The 18,893-nt window shown below is 44.2% G+C and overlaps 1 protein-coding gene across 3 annotated transcripts in view; it reads left to right on the top strand.

Annotated features, from left to right (window-relative positions):
- Window positions 1-18,893, top strand: part of LOC121432394 (TATA box-binding protein-associated factor RNA polymerase I subunit B) — a 69,258-nt gene that overhangs the window by 12,217 nt on the left and 38,148 nt on the right. For all 3 annotated transcript variants that reach the window (XM_041630337.1, XM_041630338.1, XM_041630339.1), the window contains exons 4-8: window positions 2,653-2,750; window positions 3,182-3,277; window positions 7,035-7,185; window positions 11,598-11,754; window positions 18,195-18,294. In XM_041630337.1, coding sequence (XP_041486271.1) covers window positions 2,653-2,750; window positions 3,182-3,277; window positions 7,035-7,185; window positions 11,598-11,754; window positions 18,195-18,294 — 602 coding nt within the window. The remainder of the gene's footprint in view (window positions 1-2,652; window positions 2,751-3,181; window positions 3,278-7,034; window positions 7,186-11,597; window positions 11,755-18,194; window positions 18,295-18,893) is intronic.

Genomic DNA, 18,893 nt, shown 5'->3' with positions numbered 1-18,893 from the left:
CGCAATTTTTTCTCTCCAAACTGCTTCGCGCTGTATGGGGGTGCTGTTAATCAGGTGCTTTTTGGTTTATCCTTTGTGTTAGGTTCATCTCAGTCAGCAATTGGGTGAAGTAGTTTTCTAAGGGTGTTTACAGCAACCTTTCAGGAGGGTGTGGTTTATCATTCCATATTGGTCTAGAAGCAATCCACAGGGTCTCATCTTCTGTGAAAACAAAAGAACCTCTTTTCCAAAGCATCATATCCTTAGACCCAAATTCTGAAGTCTTAATACTTTTATAATATACATGTTAGATTAGCTTAGCAGCACATACAATGAAAAGTCTCTCTGTACTTAGCTCCTTCACAGTCAAAAAATTTAAAGAAAACAATATACAGAATCCAGACTCTCTGTGGATTTTCCATTTTTACGTGGCTTATTTTCGTTTTTTGTCTTAATCTATAACTATCTGTACTCTGTCTCTTTAAAGACTTTACCCCCTTTTTAAAAGTACTAACATTTTTATGACTTTTTATACTCTTTTTCTTTTCTCTCTCAAGCCTACATGCATTTATTTAATACTGTGACCCATTTAGAGGTCGTTTATGTCTGAATCTGTCCTTTTTACATTGTCTGTAGTTCTCTACTTCTAGAAGAGCTTTTAAAATGCTAAGCAGCTTGGTTGCAGATGCGCTGTATGTTCCACCTCTTTCCAATTTCAAAATGGTGTTTGTACCGTTTCTGCTAGCTCTGGAGCCGCCAGGTAGGAGCCGCACTCAGCACTTGAACTCTGAGAATGAGCGAGCAGCACGTAAAATCTTTTATCTGAGTTACAGCCAAATCTGCCATGCAGATCACTGTGCAGCCTGGAAGCATCAATGCATCAAATACAGAAGGACCTCCTACACCACCTAGGCACCAGTGTGTACTAGACTCCTTATTTTCAGTTTCTCTATAACCTAGAACCATTTTCACAAAAGCAGAATGCCACTTGGAGTTTATTTTCTTTAAATATTCCTATTGCTCATTCTGCACATCTGATGGAGGAAGGTCATTGGTTAATTAAATAAAGAAATTTTTTGCCCTGATAGGTTAGAACATAGGTGGGTAGAGTAAACAGAACAGAATGCTGGGAGGAAGAGGAAGTGAGCTCAGAGGCCTTGCTCCCCTCTCCCAGGCAGACGCGATGAAGCAAGCTGCCAGGTCAGACATGCTGAATCTTTCCTGGTAAGCGCACCTCGTGGTGCTACATAGATTATTAGAAATGGGTTAAGAGGCTGAAACTAATGGTCCAGGCAGTGTTTAAAAGAATACAATTTGTGTGTTGTTATTTCGGGGTATAAGTTAGCCAAGCGGCCAGGAGCCGGGCTGTGGGAAGAGTCCCACAGCTCCTACAACACACATCAGTTCTTGGTTCTTGTCACTTACATTTGTTGACCAAAATATGTGTTGAAATGGAGCAGAAAATTGGTAGAAGCAGTGGCCAAGTATTCCAACATAGCAATATCTTGAGCATTGTAAAACACATTTGAAAGCTTAAATCTCACTGGGTGTGGTGGGAAAGCCTTTAATCCTAGCACTCAGGAGGCAGAGGTAGGCAGAGCTCTGTGAGTTCCATACCAGCCTGCATATTGAGTTGCAGGATAGCCAGGGCTACATAGTAAGACCCTGTTCAAAACAAAACAACTAAAAACAAAAACAAACAGAAATCCCAAACAAACATAAATTTCACCTGTTTATTTATTTTTTTAAATATTTATTTATTTATTTATTTATTTATTTATTTATTATGTATACAATATTCTGTCTGTGTGTTTGTCCGCAGGCCAGAAGAGGGCACCAGACCTCACCACAGATGATTGTGAGCCACCATGTGGCTGCTGGGAATTGAACTCAGAACCTCTGGAAGAGCAGGCAACGCTCTTAACCACTGAGCCATCTCTTCAGCCCACCTGTTTATTTTTTTAAATATGCCAATTAGTAAGTTTTCTGCCTTTATGATAGATAATTGAAAACAATTCAATATGTTAACAGAATGCTTACTTTTGTTAAATATAAATATATACAAATATATCAAGAATACATCAGATTGGAGTTCACAGCTGGATATGGTAGTGGATATCTGTGCTCCTGGCACTTCGAAGGAAGAGACAGAGGTAGGAGGACTGGTACAAGTTTGAGACCTGCCTGGTCTGCATACATAATCAAGTTCTGGGCTGGACAGAGTCACATAGTGAGACCTAATTTAAAACAAAACAAACATAAAAGCAAACAAATAAAAATGAGCTAGAGAGATGGCTCAGAAGTTGGAAGCCCTGGCTGCTTTTCCAGAGGACCTGTGTTTCATTCCCAGCACCCACCCACATGGCAGCTCACAACCGTTCCAGTTCCAGGGGTCTGACACCCTCACAGACACACATGCAGACATGCATAGATAGATGGATAGATAGATGGATAGATAGATGGATAGATAGATAGATAGATAGATGATAGATAGATCATTTAGAAAAAGACAAAGTACACACACCACACGTAGACACACACACACAAAGAAAGAACAGACTATTTGAGACACAGAAATAGTCTTTTGGCATATGTAAGCAGAAATTGCATTATGTAGAGGAGCCATAGTAAATTAGGAATGTATGCATCTAAAGCTTTTTATCTGTTCTTCAGAGAAAGGCTGGGATTGGTATGTGTGTGAAGGTTTTCAGTGCATACTTTACCACCAGGCGGAGGCCCTGAAGACCCTCGGAGTAGGCCCAGAGCTAAAGGTAAGTCATATGTGTCCAGATGTTGGCTCCTTGTTGTTTGAAGTGTGAGATTTGAGTAGACCTGGGGAGGAATCCGCAGGAAGAGCCGGGCTCTGGCCCTGACTAGAAGTGTAGTCCTGGATAAATTGTTTCCTTTCTGTGATCCAGATTATGTAAAAGAATAGGCTGGCTCTGTGGTGATCTTAATGTCTATCTATCCTTTCCCCTAACTCCAAGACTTAGAAGTATCTCTTGAGGACTATATTTAGTCTCCTGCGCTGAGAAACAAAGTGAAGCATTTATTATTCAGTGTCCCCATGTACCTGATGAGGGAGAGCAGGTGAGAAGGCATTTGATTGGAGGTGACCTGCACAGGAGGACAGCGTGTGTGGTAGAGATGTGATTGTGTTTGCCATCATGATGATGCACCCCTTGCTTCCCTTCTACCTTAGGACAAAGTTTTACACAATTTTTGGAAGCGTTATCTTCAGAAGAGCAAGCAAGCCTATTGTAAAAACCCGGTTCGTACAAGCAGAAAGAAAGCCAAGGTGAGCCATGGAGCAAAATCTGCCTGTGTGGCAGACAGAGGTGCTGTGTGTGGCTTCTTGTCTGACTGTGGTCCATGTTTATAGGTTTTTGGGGAAGAGGCTTCTGGTGCAATCTGGAATGATCCCGACTTGACAGTGAATTGTGGCTGTTTATTAAACCATTTGGAACATTCAGGCATTTAAAGTTCAGCTTCCTTTTTTTTTTTTTTTTTTGGTTTTTCGAGACAGGGTTTCTCTGTGGCTTTGGAGCCTGTCCTGGAACTAGCTCTGTAGACCAGGCTGGTCTTGAACTCACAGAGATCCGCCTGCCTCTGCCTCCTGAGTGCTGGGATTAAAGGCGTGCGCCACCATCGCCCTCAGCTTCCTTTTTAAAGTTTTTGTTGGTTTTTTTTTTTTTTTGAGTCAGGATCTTACTCTATAGTCCAGGCTAGCCTTGTACTCCAGTTAATCCACCTGCCTCAGCTTTTCAAGTGCTAGGATTATAGCCACAACACCCAGCTCACTCAGAACTTTCCAGAATGTCTTACTTGTTTTGCAATGTTGTGGTCAAACTCAGAAGCTAGTAAATCACCAAGCCTCTGAGCTCTACCCCAAGACTAGAAGAATGGCTCTTGAGGGACTCCTGTCATGTATGTGGGGTTTGCTTGTCTTGTTTTTTGTTGTTGTTGTTAGAATTTTTTGCATATGTTATTCCTATTATTATTATCAGTAGTAGTATTACTGTTTTTTGAGAAGGGACCTTATTATTTATCCCTGACTGGCGTTAAACTCACAGAGATCCAATCCCTCTGCCTCCCAAGTGCTGGGATTAAAGGCGTGCACCATCACCTGGCTTATTTTGTTTTATTTTGAAATAGGGTCAGCCGGGCGGTGGTGGCACATGCCTTTAATCCCAGCACTCGGGAGGCAGAAGCAGGCGGATTTCTGGGAGTTCGAGGCCAGCCTGGTCTATAAGAGCTAGTTCCGGGATAGGCACCAAAGCTATAGAGAAACCCTGTCTCAAAAAACCAAAACCAAAAAAAAAAAAAAAGAAAGAAATAGGGTCTTATATATCCCAGGCCAGGTTTGTTTTGTAGTTAAGGACGGCCTTGACTTGCCTCCACCTCCCAAATGCTAAAGTAACAGACATTAAGTTATGGTGCCCTGTTTATGTGTAGAGGACCAGGCCAAGGGCTTTGTGCATGCCAGACAAGCAGTCTACCACATCCCTAAGCCCTGCTCATGTCCTTTCTTTGACTTGACATTCCTGCTTACTTATCCAGCTCCCTTCTTGTCTGTCTCAGAAGCTTTGAAGTGAAGTCAGGCCACCTATTAGAGCACCTATTAGAGCCGCTCTGTCTGTGAGCAGTTTGTTCTGATGTTCTTTAGACATGTGTTATCGTACCTTTTCCTTGGAATTGAGAACAGTTCCACTGCAGACAAAGGCAAGTGTCCCAACCACAGACTTGTCCCATGAGTGGTTGCTACCCTCCAGGGCTAAGATGAGATTCTAAGCCATGTGACTCAGGTGTGGTAGGAACTTGGGAGCTTGGCCCAGCATTTCCTTGTTTGGTCGGGTCCTCATAGGTCTGTATGCAAAGGTCAGTGATCCAGGACTGAGAGTCCTGGTCCAGATGAAAGGAATAGGCTACAGAGGTGAGCGAGGCAGTGCCCCCAAGCTGTACATGCATCCTCCGTGACTAGGGTAGACCTGGGGCTGAGGTTAGTCAAACCATGCTGACAGAACTTAGGGAAATGACCTAGGGAATGACCCTCTCATATAGGAGATGATAAGCTTCAAGCAACTCCTGAAAGGTAGTTTGAATTAACTGGAAAAAAGAAACATTTTATGATCATAAAGTTATGGGATGCTAGCCTGTCTGGATATATGAGTCACATGCTTGTCCAGAAAAGCAAAAGATGCTGTATGGTTTTATGGTGACTCTTTAAAAGGAAAAAAGAAAAAGAGAGAATTACTTAAAGCAGTAAGGACATGATGTTCAAATCCCACACCTGGTGTTTTGTTTGTGGTTGTCTTTGTATACTGTGATGTTGTGATAGAATATAGGAATGAGAGTCTAGGGTTCTCTGTGACACTCTAATCTCTTTAGGTTAACTGAAAACTTAGAGACAAAAGTTTTGTTGGTGTGAGTAAACACCTGGGTGAACACTATCACACTAAACCCTGGTGAAGAAATAAGAAGTGAAATTGGAAGCTCATGGGTAAATATTATTTCTGTCTCACGAGTACAGCAATACTCCTTTTGAAAGGAAGAGAGAATTATATTTTAAAATAGAAACAGGCATGGGGTATATAGCTCACAGACAGAACTTGCCTTGCAGTTAGTTCAATTCCATGGGTTCCATCCTCAGAGATACAGGCTTCTCAGTAAGTCTACAGACGTGATCCTAGAGCTCTGGATGCAGCTGTTCTAAGAATTAGAGATGCCTGCATCAGAATCCTGTCCTACAACTTTTAAGCTATGGATAAACTGGAAATTTCCAGAACAAGCCAACAAATGTGTATAATGGAGCAGCAGGAAGGATATTACATAATCCAGAATGGCCAGGGGGACTTACCAGGGAGATGAGGGGGTTCTGGAACTGGGATTAACATGAGGTGTAGAGGGGAAGAAATGCTGAACTTCAGGCCTCACTGGGACCCACAAGCCATGCCTACATTTAGTGAGAGCCATCAGGCTGGGGCCTGGCAGTACACAGGAGATCCAAGCCTACATTTGGTGTGTGGTGTCAGGCTGAGGGCTGGCAATGCACAGGAAATGATGAGTAGGGCACTAGATGAGCTTTGGAGATAGAGCCAGGAGGATTTCCTGATGGACTAGCGGTGGGATGTGGGAGGCAGGCATCCAGGATGACTACAAGGTTCTCAGCCTAAGCAGCTAGAAGGAAGGAGTCACCTTAAACTGAAAGGGCAGGTGGGACTGGGAGATCAGGAGTTGGGCATGGGACATGTTAAGTTGAGGCAACTGTTAGACATCCATGAGGAAATGTCACGTATGTAGTGAGACAGATGAGTCTGCAGTTGAAAAGACAGGAATTGCAAACTGTCACTGTGCATTATGGTCATCACATCTGAAATGTTGTTCTTTATAAACAGGCCCCTCCCTGCTGTAGAGGCAAAGTCTTGGGCGGTCCTTATGGGCCTCAGACTCAGTAGGTAGCTGAGGATGACCTTGAACTTCTCATCTTCCTGTCTCTCCCTCTTTTATGCTGAGATCATAGCATCCATTACCATAGTTTGTGCAGTGCTGGGGATTGAATCCAGGGCTTCATGCATAGTAGGCAAGCATTCTGCCTCTGAACTATAGCCTCTAACCAAGTCTTAGTTAGGGCATCTATTGCTGTGATAGAACATCATTGTCATTATCAGCCAACCCTTGCTGTGTAGTCAAAGACGCCCTTGACTTGCTTCTACCTCCCAATTGCTAGAGTGACAGCCATAACTACGGTGCCCAGTTTATGTGCAGAGAACCAAGCCAAGGACTTTGTACAAGCCAAGCAAGCAGTCTATCAACTGGGCTTCATCTGCAAGCCCTGCATCTTCCATTCATTTCTCTTGACAAGAGAAACACTCCTGGAAGCACCCACCTGGTGTGGGTGTGTGCCAGCAGACTGTTTGCCCACTCACCCTTGTTTGCAGCCCCTCTCCCAGAAGCCTTGCGGGGGAACTGTCGGGGAACCGTTCCCCAGGAAGGCCTATCACAAAAGCTAACCTTTACTCTCCAGCAGTTGTTTCTGTCTGTTATTTTATGGACAGGTATTGGAAGACAATCAGCAGAGTTCAGATTGGGCCAGTGAACTTGAGCTGCTAAGTGACACCTCCTATCCCCTTGAAAGTGGAGCAGAGTTCCAGTCTGAGCCCCAGATTCCAAAGCCTTTCCCTGTCACCAAAGCATCACCAAAGTCAGGTAAAGGAGAACCAGTCTGTCTAGAACCTTTTAGAGAGTCACTTATTTCTTATTCATGTGTGTGCAAGAGTGTCCTTGTGTGACAGCTCATGGGAGGTGGTTCTTGGTTCTCTTCTTCCGTAGTGTGGGTCTCAGATCTCTAACTCAGCCTATCCATCTAACAGTGCACTGACTGCCATCCTGATGTGTAGTGATGAGGCAAGCAGGCCTGCATTTTGTCCTGCCAGGCTCCCACACTGCTAGCTTTACACCCGAAATAACAACACACAAATTGTATTCATTTAATCACTGCCTGGCCCATTATCTTCAGTCCCTTATTGGCTAACTATCACATATTGATCTAATCCATTTCTAATATTCTGTGTAGCACCACGTGGTGGCTTACCGGGAAGATTCTAACCTATGTCCATCTTGGGCCGGATCTTCATGGCATCTGCCTGTCTCTACATTCTTCCTCCTACCATTCTGTTCTGTCTTCCCCGCCTACCTGTGTTCTGACCTATCAAGCCAAGCAGTTTTATTTATTAATTAACCAATGAAAGCAACAGATAGATAGAAGACCCTCCTACATCACTGATATTTTCAATGTTAACGCCAGCATTGCATTTTAAGACTAACATAGTCCTGCCAGGTGTGGTGGTGTGTGCCTATAATCCCAGCACTTGGGAGGTAGAGACATGAGAATCAGGAGTTTAAGATCAGCATTCCTTGAGACCCGCCTGGACTGAGACAATATCTCAAAAACAAACCAATGAACAAGCACCTGTCTCCTGGTGTTCAGGATGTGTAAGGAGGGAACTTGACCTAGGAAGAATGACTTGCTGAGTCATGTGACCAAGAAGAACAAACTGAATGAAATCTTAGTGGTTTTTTGTTTTTTTATTTTAATTTTTTTATTAAAAATTTCTACTTCCTCCCCTCCTTCCATTTACCTCCCCCTCTCCCCTCCCCCCACTCCTCTCCCCCTCCCTCTCCAGTCCTAAGAGGAGTCAGGGTTCCCTGCCCTGTGGGAAGTCCAAGGTCCTCCCCCCTCCATCCAGGTCTAGGAAGGTGAGCATCCAAACAGACTAGGCTCTCACAAAGCCAGAACATGAAGTAGAATCAAAACCCAGTGCCTTTGTCCTTGGTTTCTCAGTCAGCCTCCACCATCAGCCACATTCAGAGAGTCCAGTTTGACCACATGCTCATTCAGTCCCAGTCCAGCTGGCCTTGGTGAGCTCCCGTTAGATCAGTCCCACTGTCTCTGTGGGTGGATGCACCCCTCGCGGTCCTGACTTCCTTACTCATGTTCTCACTTCTTCTGTTCTTCATCTGGACCTTGGGAGCTCAGTCCAGTGCTCCAATGTGGGTCTCTGTCTCTATCTCCATCCATCGCCAGATGAAGGTTTTATGGTGATATGCAAGATATTCATCAGTGTGGCTATAGGATAAGGCCAGTTCAGGCACCCTCTCCTCTGCTGCCCAAGGACCTAACTGGGGACATCTTCTTGAACACCTGGGAACCCCTCTAGAGTCAAGTCTCTTGCCAACCCTAAAATGGCTCCCTTAGTTAAGATATCTACTTCCCTGTTCCCATATCTACCCTTCCTCCATCTCAACCATCCCATTTCCCCAAGCTCCCCACATCCTCCATTTCTCCCTTCTCTCTCCCCATCTCCCTTTACCCCTACCCCCACCCCTGTGCTCCCAACTTTTGCCTCTCAGTCTTGTCTACTTCCAATATCCAGGAGGATAACTATATGTTTTTCGTTGGGTTCACCTTCTTATTTAGCTTCTCTAGGATCACGAATTATAGGCTCAATGTCCTTTATTTATGGCTAGAATCCACTTATGAATGAGTACATACCATATTCATCTTTTTTGGATCTGGGTTATCTCACTCAGTAAAGTGTTTCTATTTCCATCCTTTTGCATGCAAAATTCAAGATGTCTTAGTGTATTTTTAAAAAGGTATTTTGGGGACTGGAGAAATGACTCAGTGGTTAAGAACCCTGCTGCTCTTCCAGAAGATCCAGGTTCAATTCCCAGCACCCACATGGTTGCTCACATCCTCTGTAATTCGAGTTCTAGGGGATCTGATGTCTTCTTCTGGCCTGTGCAGGTACCAGGCACACTGGTGGTACACACACACCTTCAGACATACTTGCACAGAAATAAAGAAGAAAATCTTTAAAAAAAATTATTTTTAGAGCTATCTTTTAGTTTTTACACTAATCATGAATACCATTCAATATAAAACTATAAAGTGCAGAGTTACAAAGAAGACAAAGCACCAGCTGCCATCCCACTCAGATATAACTACTACCACCATAGGTAATCATCCAGAAAGCCTTTTATTCTAATATATTAGAGAGAGAGGCAAGATTGTATGTGCACATAATTCAAATGTCTCTTCATGCTGCTATAATAAAGAGAGCGAAGTGTAGTCTACTGTCCTCACAAAATGTTCTGTTCATTTTCAACATCCATTTAATATTATATCTTAATATAATTCAAATGTTACATATTAATCTAAACCAAAACAAAAAAATCATAAAAATAAATGCAGAATCAGAAAGAAAATGAAATAGGATTCAGGAAATCAATCCAGAAGGAGAGAGGAGACAGGACAGAGGTTCAGAAGGTAGTGACAGAGAGCCTAGAGTCAGCTAGGTGTCCATCCACAGACGTTTTACTAGAGCAGAGCCCGTCATCAGTCTGGTGTAGCACAGGCCACAGTGACCACCCAGGCGTGTGTGCAAGTGTGGTGTGTGTATGTGTATTTGTGTTTGTGTGCATGCATGTGTGCATGTGTGTTTGTGCATATATGTGTAAGTGTATGTGTGCATGCCTGTGTGTGTGTGTTCAGTAAACACATGTGGAGCTCAGAGGACAACTTTCAGGTGTCCGATTCTCCCTTCCACCATGTGGGTCCTGATTATTGAACTTAGGTTATCAGAGTTGATGGCCAGTGCCTTAGCCTGCTGAGCTAGCTCCCTGGTCCCACAGTGCTAACTTTGTAACTACTGTTCCAAATCAGAAATTTGATCCCTGAAAAGGAGGAGGGAGCAGCTAATCCTGCTCCTCCCTAGTTAAACGCCTGCTTGCCAGTTGTCCGTGTGTCTGGAAAGACCTCATGCTTACCACTGCAGCTCTGTGTGCTTTTGGAACAGTAGCTCACTATGCTGCCTAGCCTGGCCTCTGACTCAACCTTCCTACCCTACCCTTGCTGATGCTAGAAACACAGATCTGTGCTACCACACTTGATCAGTGTAACATCTTGATTTCTTTGCCATCTCCTTTGTCTTGGCAAATGTCTTCATTCTTGTTGCATTTGCCAGAACCATGCTTGTTTTCTTCTCTTAGCTTATACCAGCCAACCACTAAGCCCTTCTGATTCTGCCTTCAAGTCTGCCTCGAACCTGACCACTCTTCCCCATCTGTAGTGAAGTGCTTTGCTCCTGTCCAGCTCATGTCCTGACTGTCCTGGAAGAGAGACTGCCTGTTTCCATCCCAACCCTCCGTAATTTCATCCCTCTGCTGTGGGTGGTCTGTATTAAGCACAGGAGTGAGGCCATGTTGCCCTCACATTAAAACTCCCTAAAGTTCTCTCCTTACCTAGAGTGAAATCCAGAGTATAGATCCTGAGCTCGGAAGTGTGGTTTCCATACTCTGCATTATAAGCTGCCACTTTCCCTCACTTGTAAGCCCCTCCCACGCATGCACACAAATACAAACAAATCCACACACACTTTTTCACTGCTGTTGGCATGTTGGGATTTCCCCTCAAAGTAGAATTCATCACCTTTCTGCTCAGATACCACCTTCTTAGAGGGGACTTTCTGACCACCCACTCAAAAGAGCCATCTTGCCCCTCCTCCCTTGGATGTCCTTGGATGCTCCTGCATTGCCATTTTTCTGAATAGCACCTTTCTCTGTCCATTGTAATTTTTGTTCATTGCTCTTAGGAGAGAGTAAATTACAGGAAAGGTGAGACCTTGTTCACTGTCATTTCCCCAGCCCTCGGGGAGTGGCACAGTGTGAGATCCATCCCTGTCTGTAGAGTAGACAGTGTCCGCTAGAGGGTACCTGGAAGGTGGGTTGGGTGGGAGAAAGTGCTGCCTCCTTCTCGGGTTCTAGGAGAGGGCTCCCTGAGAGGTCTTCAAGCAAAGGACTTTCACTTTTCTTTGTAATTGTTTATCCTTTTATTTTAAAAATAGTTTGTTTTGGCTATCTACAAATTTGTATCTCTTTTCAGGCTCTCAATCCACCCCACTTCCACAGATAACCTAGTTATTTTTAGCCTGGTTCCCTTCTAAAGCTTTTGTTGGCCTTCACTGCTAGATTGTTTATACAGAGTGAATCAGTTATAATCTATTTTGAATGCCCCTTGATTTGTTATCCATTTTTAAAAATATTCTTTGTTTGTAAAGAAGCCCCAGATGTCTGTTCTGGATCTGTTGATGGAGTGGAATACTCAGAGTGGAAGGAGAAGGGTGTCCCGAAGATGACTGTACCCAGGACCCTGGCTCTCTGCTCTCTGTCCTTGCTCTGGCAGAGAGAAACCATTACTCTCTCTGACCTTCTGAGGTGAGTGGAACTTCCTTCCTGATTGTTTTTCCATGATCATCTGTGTGAACTTCAGAACAGCCTTTGGATATTCTTAATTTTACAAGAAAGCCTATAGTGAGGAAAGGAATGGAAAGCTTGGGTAGTACATGGGTTACTTTTCTCTTTGTGATTAAGAACTGATGAAAACAACTAACTTAGAAGAGGAAAGATTTGTGTTGGCTTGTGGTGTAAGGGGATGCAGGCCGCCATCTTGGTGATGGGCGGCGGCTTACTCATATCAGATCATTGACTAGAGGAAGGGATGTCGCTGTCCTTACTCCATTTGGACCAGGACCCCAGCCCATGGGGTGCCAACTGCATACCCAGTGGGTTCTCCCATAGTTAAGCCTCTCCAGGACTATTTCCTCAGATACACATGAGGTAAATGTGTCTCCTGGGTGAGTCCAATCCAGTCAGACTGACAGTGACAGTTAATAATTGCGTGGAACTTGGATTCAAATTCCTAAGTTAATCAATGATATGATAGGAATTGTAGTGTTCCCCTCATATGAGATATTAGAAAGTTAATTATCTAATGTGAATAAAATACTTAGAAGAGAAAAATGACATTAATATTCCTGTGCAGACTTAAATATTTTTCTTGGAAAAGATGAACAGGGGATCTTTTTTTTTTAAGATTTATTTATTTATTATGTATACAACATTCTGCTTCCATGCATGCCCACATGCCAGAAGAGGGCGCCAGATCTCATTACAGATGGTTGTGAGCCACCATGTGGTTGCTGGGAATTGAACTCACGACCTCTAGAAGAGCAGTCAGTGCTCTTAACCACTGAGCCATCTCTCCAGCTGAACAGGGGATCTTTTACTAACAAAATGACTATTAGTATTTGTATAAAACTATGTGTTGTGGTTGTAAAGCTAAAATATAGGCACCCTGTTTATTAGAAAAGTTGATTTCAGAATTATAGAAAGATCTTGTTATGCAGTAGAAGATATTTACATATTTTGAGGTAGTCTAGACAGTTTTAGACAGAAAGACTGACCAAAGGAAGTGCATGCTTGAGCTACAGCCAACTACACTGTACTAATGAGCTGAGTGTAGAAGAATCAGTCACTTACCAGGCAGACCAAAGTCATTAATGTATTCATTTCTCCTTTGCTTTATATGCGTTCTGAATAATAGCATTGGGTTTAATCAGTGTATGGAATGCTTACAAGGGCACAAGTTTGAAGCCAAACTCTGGACTCTGCCAGTTTGTTGTTACATGACATCACACTAAGCAAGTCAGGAAATGCCTGTTTCTGCTTCCTTAGGTGAATGGGTCTGTAATAAAATGCACCTTAGGGCTCCAGCTGCTCAGCCCTTGGCCCCGCATCACAGTTAGAGCATCTGATCTGAAGCATCGCTAGAGCTCTGGCTTGCCGTGCTTGTTCAGCGCTCCTCATCACCGTCATCATTATTGGTGCTTGGCCCTTTTATTAGATAGCATGCTTCTAGTAAATGGCTGTGGTGCCTTTGATTTTGGACATTAACCAAATAACAAAGCTTTTCTGGGTGTGAGCAGCTGCACATAGACCACTTGTGATTCTCTGAGTTGAGGATTGCCTTGCTTTGTGCCCTCACTAGATGACATCATCTTCTCCCAAGACTTTAATTATTGTCTATATGCTGAAGACTCCCGACTCTGTTACCAGCCCAGACTTGTCTAGTAAGGGCCAGACCTGTCTGTTCATCTGTAGAGCTGCCACTGGACATGACTACTTGATGTCTTTATGGTTGAATCAGTATGACTAGGAAGTGCCTCAGCATCTGTCTCCTTGACCCTGCTCTTCTCTAGTGCTCTTAGCACATGCTGTGGACCCTGGTGTTCTGTCAGGAAACCTAGGGCTGTTCCTGGGCTCTCTCCTCACTCGACACACGCGCCAGTCATTATGTTCTGTCTCTTCTACTTCCCGAAGCCCTGGAACCCGTCCTTCCCTCCATGCCTCACCTCACCTGGGTGCTTGCTCATTTCCCAGCTGAGCTCTCTGTCTGCAGTCTTGTGCTAATAACCAGAGGGTCTTTCAAGAAAGATTCCTAATCATGAGAACTGAATGGTATCTTCCGAGCTGTCCCAGGGCAATCTGTATGGGCATCAGAACTCTCCCAGAAACTTAGCAAATGAAAAGAAAATATCTTTCTGCAGTTCTTAGAGAAAACACTGTGTGCCTGTATAGACAGTCCCAGTCCTGAGTTCCTCCCATGCTCACCATCCTTTGCTCTGACTCTCCTCCTCCGCAGAGGGGAATTCTAAAATGCCTTCAAGGAGATCGAGTCTAGTTAGCTGGAGGGCTGTCACTGTGCTCCCTGGGGTGTACAAGTTGGAGACTTAGTTCCTTGGGGCGGCAGAAGAAAGGGCTGTCACCTTTGTTCCCCCAGAAAGAGCTCTAAGACAGATCTCAACTTGTCGCTTCTGAGTGGGCCACCCTAGCATTATCCGGGGACTGCGGCAGAACTGGGGTAGGGCCTGTTTATCTCTGTTGCGTTGCCTCCAGGAGGTTCTTCAGGATGTTCAGCCTGAGAGCTATTGCTGAACTTTGAAAGCTAAGAACGTTGGTTTGTAGGGAGACATCGTTCGCTTGACTAGAATTATATATGTCTTTCCTTCCTCTCTCTCTTTCATTCTTCCATTCTTTCTGTTTCTCTTTTCTTTTCTTGAGACAGGGTTGCTCATTGTGTAGCCCTGACTGGCCCCTAACTCAGAGATCCGCCTACCTCTACCTCCAATTTTGGGATTAAAGGTGCCACCATGCTGGCCCTACAAATCTTACCAGTGATTGTAAGCTGTCATTGCCTATTTATCTTCAGAGCAGCTTCCATAGGCCTCAGGATTAGTTCCTATTCCTTCACATTAGCCATAAAGGACCCTCCTGCTAGCAGTAATGATAGAAAGTAACAACAGCCAACATTTACAGTACAAATACTTGTTGAGTATCTGCTGTACTCACAGAGTGGCCGAGGGTTTAGACCCTTGAGGTACATACAGCTGAGAGAAGTGTGTCAAGTCCCTGCTCTCGTGCAGTTGAAGATGAGAGGGAGAGACAGATGGACGTAAATAAAGGGGAAAATGATCGGCCAGGCAGGTGCAGAGCACGGGCTGAGCTCGGACACTGTAAGGGTATGACTGAAGGCTGCTTTAGATTGGTATAGAGGCATTTGAGCTGCACTTTGAATGAAAGAGCAGCCAACCCATGAAGATCCCAGTATTCCAGGTAGCGAGGGCCACCCTTGTTAGTGCCAAGCTCTGAGCAGGAGTGGACTCTGTCTGATCAAGGAAGTGAGGAGTGGGCCTGGAAGAAGAGAGCTGATTGAAGGGCGGAGGACTGAGGTGAGCAGGACAGAGGTGTGTCTTTGTAAGCCATGCTAGGGTAGAATTTTTCCCCCTTAAAAAAAATTCTTTGTCACTTTCATACATGTATATAATAAATTTTAGTTGTTGTTACCTTTAGTTCTCCTCTCATCACCCTTAATTTAAAAATTTTGAAACATAATTTACATATATAAAATTCTCAACCATTTAAAAAATATGCCACTCCTAAGGCCTGGAGAGGTGACTCTGTGATTAAGTCACTTCCTGCTCTCTCAGAGAGCCTGAGTTCAGTTCCCAGCATTCCCATGGCTCTCCCATCTTGTCTATAAAGTCCAGCTCCAGGGAATCCAGTGCCCTCTTCTGGCCTCCATGATACCAAGCACACATGTGTTACATATACAGATGTGCAGGAAAGTACTCGTGTATAGAATAATAAATAAATCTCTAAGAAGATATACAATTTATACTCAGCCTGATGGTCCAAGCCTTTAATCCTCTGACTCAGCAAACAGAGGCAGACAGAAGTGTGAAGTGTGTTCCAGGTGTGCCAGGGCTACTTAGTGAGACCATCTCACATTACAAAACAAAACAAAAGGTAAAATGCAATTCATTGGTTTTCTGTATGTCCAGAAATACACAGCCATCACTTTGATACACTTCCAGGACATACTTTATCACCGCAGAAATAGCCCTGCACCCATTAGGACTTTGGTTTTAAGTGCTATAACGAGTAGTGGGAAGATTGCAGCCAGAGAGACCATCTGAGCTGTGTTCATAAAGGGTCCCTTGGGCAGCTATGTGGAAATGATATCCTGTGCAGGGAGGCAAGTGGTCTGTGCTTTCTACAGGAAGTGCTGGCCTGGATAAAGCTGGTGGATAGAGAAATGGAAAGGATTGATGGGACAGGACTGTTGCACAGTGCACGCAGCTTCAATGTGGCGCAGCTTTAATGATCTGCAACCTCTGGCGGCTTATTAAAGCCCAGTGTGTCTCAAATCAAAGCTTCCAAAAGCTGCGGTAAAATTATGGGCAAAGAGCATTTCTAGGAGCTGCTAACGTGCTCTGTTGGGTGGGAGAGGGTGCAGGACACTTTCATTTGGTGCCAGTTCCTTTGTCAACAAATTCCTGGATCGATCCAGATAGCCAGCTGTTAGTCCCCGCTAAGGATACAGTTGCCAGCTATTAGTCCCCGCTAAGGATCCAGTAGCCAGCTGTTCATCCCTGCTAAGGATCCAGTAGCCAGCTGTTCATCCCTACTAAGGATCCAGTAGCCAGCTGTTAGTTCCCGCTAAGGATCCAGATAGCCAGCTGTTAATCCCCCTCCCCCTAAGGATCCAGTAGCCAGCTGTTAATCCCCCCCAAGGATCCAGTAGCCAGCTGTTATCCCCCCCCCCAAGGATCCAGATAGCCAGCTGTTAGTTCCCGCTAAGGATCCAGATAGCCAGCTGTTAATTCCCCTCCCCCTAAGGATCCAGTAGCCAGCTGTTATCCCCCCCCCCCCCAAGGATCCAGATAGCCAGCTGTTAGTTCCCGCTAAGGATCCAGATAGCCAGCTGTTAATTCCCCTCCCCCTAAGGATCCAGTAGCCAGCAGTTAATCCCCGCTAAGGATCCAGATAGCCAGTTGTTAATCCCCACTAAGGGAAATAGTGTGTTCGAATTTTGACCGAGCTGCCATCCATTTGAGGGAAAAAGTTTTTCTAAAAGAAATTTCAAATTCTAAAGTAAGACGTTGAGAAGACTGCAGGCAGTGAGTCATTGTAAAAACCCCACACACCCAACGCCTGCTCTGGGACATCTCTGCTTCCCCACTTTTCATTTCTCTCTCCTGCTTCTCCTGCTGCACAGACACACCTCTCTAGCGCACTGTGGTCACGTGACTGCTGCCCTGGAAGAGTGGGTGGTCTCTCCATCTCCTGTTACTACCTTACTTTCAGCACTGGGCACATTGATAGCACGTGTTCTCACCTTTATTGTCCATATATTTGCATATTTTATGTATATATCATATTACAGTTATATATTGTATATATATCAAAGACTAAATAAGTGATGTGTATGTTAGCATTTGGAAGTGTAGGTGGTTTTTCAAGGGATAGGTGTGTTTTATATCATGTATATAATAATATTAAGCCAGTATTGTAGTCTACTATGCACAGATACTTTATATAAACTAAAACAATCAATGAAAACCCAGCTGGGAGAGGTTTTTGTCCATTCGTACCTTAAATGTTTAATTCTTAAGTTTCAGTACTAAAAGGAATCACATTTTAATTTTGAAATTAAGTTTAGGTCAACACTTTCTTTTTTTAGGAAGTTGGCAACAATGGGGGCCAAGGCAGTGCATTCTGGGTGCTTATTCCCAACTGGGTCTGAGTTCCTTTGATACTTTGTTTAGGACTTTGCACACCAGACCTCTGTCCTGCTCTCTCTCGCTCTCTCCTTTGTTTTTAGCACATTGTAGACTTGTTGACTGACTGCCCGCGTTTCCTCTTCTCACTAGAACTCAAGCTCGGCAGGAACAGAAGTTTGGCCTATTTGGGTCACTGCTGTTTTCCCATAGTGCTAGTGCTATGTTGTACCCCACAACTTTGACTTGATGAGTGGAATGTCAATAAGTGTTTTGGTCCATCTTTAAATGTCTGGAGTTTAAATGCTTGGCCTCCTGCTGTATACAAGGCATTGGGACAGAAACCTTAATAGTTTTCCATCAGCTAGTGCGCTCTTGGCTAGGTCCTAAGGACAGAAGGGAGGACAAGGAAATGAGGACCAAGGAAGAACTTCCTGTAGAAGGGATTCACAGTGGCGGAGCTAGTCCAGTGATGGCAGCAGACATGAAAGGAGTGATCTGGGAGCCTGGTGGTGAGTGGGAAAATACACCCTTCTCAGACACACTTATCGAATTAGTTAGAGTTAGGCATTCTGCAGACCATCAGCCGACTGCTCTCCTACAGGGTGCAGGGGACAGCAGCTTTCTCCTTTAAAAATATGCAGGAGATAGAATGCTGCACAAACTACCCCTTCCCTTGTGAAGGGGGAGGTTTTCAGAAAGTTTACCCAGAGCCAGTGTGCAGCTCTCATCAAGACTCCTTTCTGTAAAGCACAGGTTTGTTGAAGAGGACCGTATTCCATACAGAAATGCTTTTCAGCTTTTTCCAGAAGAGATGAAAGTCTATGGTCGCGATAAAGGCATCTTTGCTATCGAGGTAAGTTGTTCCTTTGTACAGTTGTTTCTACGGTCTCTGGTGCAATATTTGATTCTGTGATTTTTCTAACATGTCCAAAATCTAGTTTCAGTAGATTTTCATGAAGAGTATATGTACTCTTTTTTAAAATGTGTTCATGTGACTGCTCTGAAGAAGATGTGGGTCTGTCTGTCACTGATCACATGGCTGCATAGGAGGAAGAAAGTCGTCACTTGTGCCAGGCGGCGCTGGTTCAAGTCTTCTCCTTATGTTAGTTTACCTGCTGGCCTTGAATTCACCATCTCTCAGCCTCAGCCTGCTGAGATAAATTACAGGCATGACCACAGCCCTGGCCTCCTTTGTCTCTTTCTAGACTGACTGCATTGGACATGTTTCTGTCCTTCAATTGTGCTTCTCTATTACATTAGAGTACTCAAAGGGTACATCCCATTCTTCTTCATTAGATGTTTATAAGTATTAATGCTAAGTATTAATAGGAAATGCTTTCTTCCATTTTCCACAGAAGGAATTACTGTGCTAGGCTTTTGTGGCCTCTGTGGCCATGTTTGCAGTGTAAGAGACTTGTGTGGAAGGCGTGCCAGTGGTTTCTGACTCTAGTA

Source organism: Microtus oregoni, unplaced genomic scaffold, assembly GCF_018167655.1.
Source record: "Microtus oregoni isolate MIOR12 unplaced genomic scaffold, Mior012 000034F_ref0000314, whole genome shotgun sequence".
In the NCBI taxonomy this organism is placed as follows: Eukaryota; Metazoa; Chordata; class Mammalia; order Rodentia; family Cricetidae; genus Microtus; species Microtus oregoni.
Note: the sequence above shows the minus strand (reverse complement) of the source record. Positions and strands in the feature narration are given on the sequence as shown.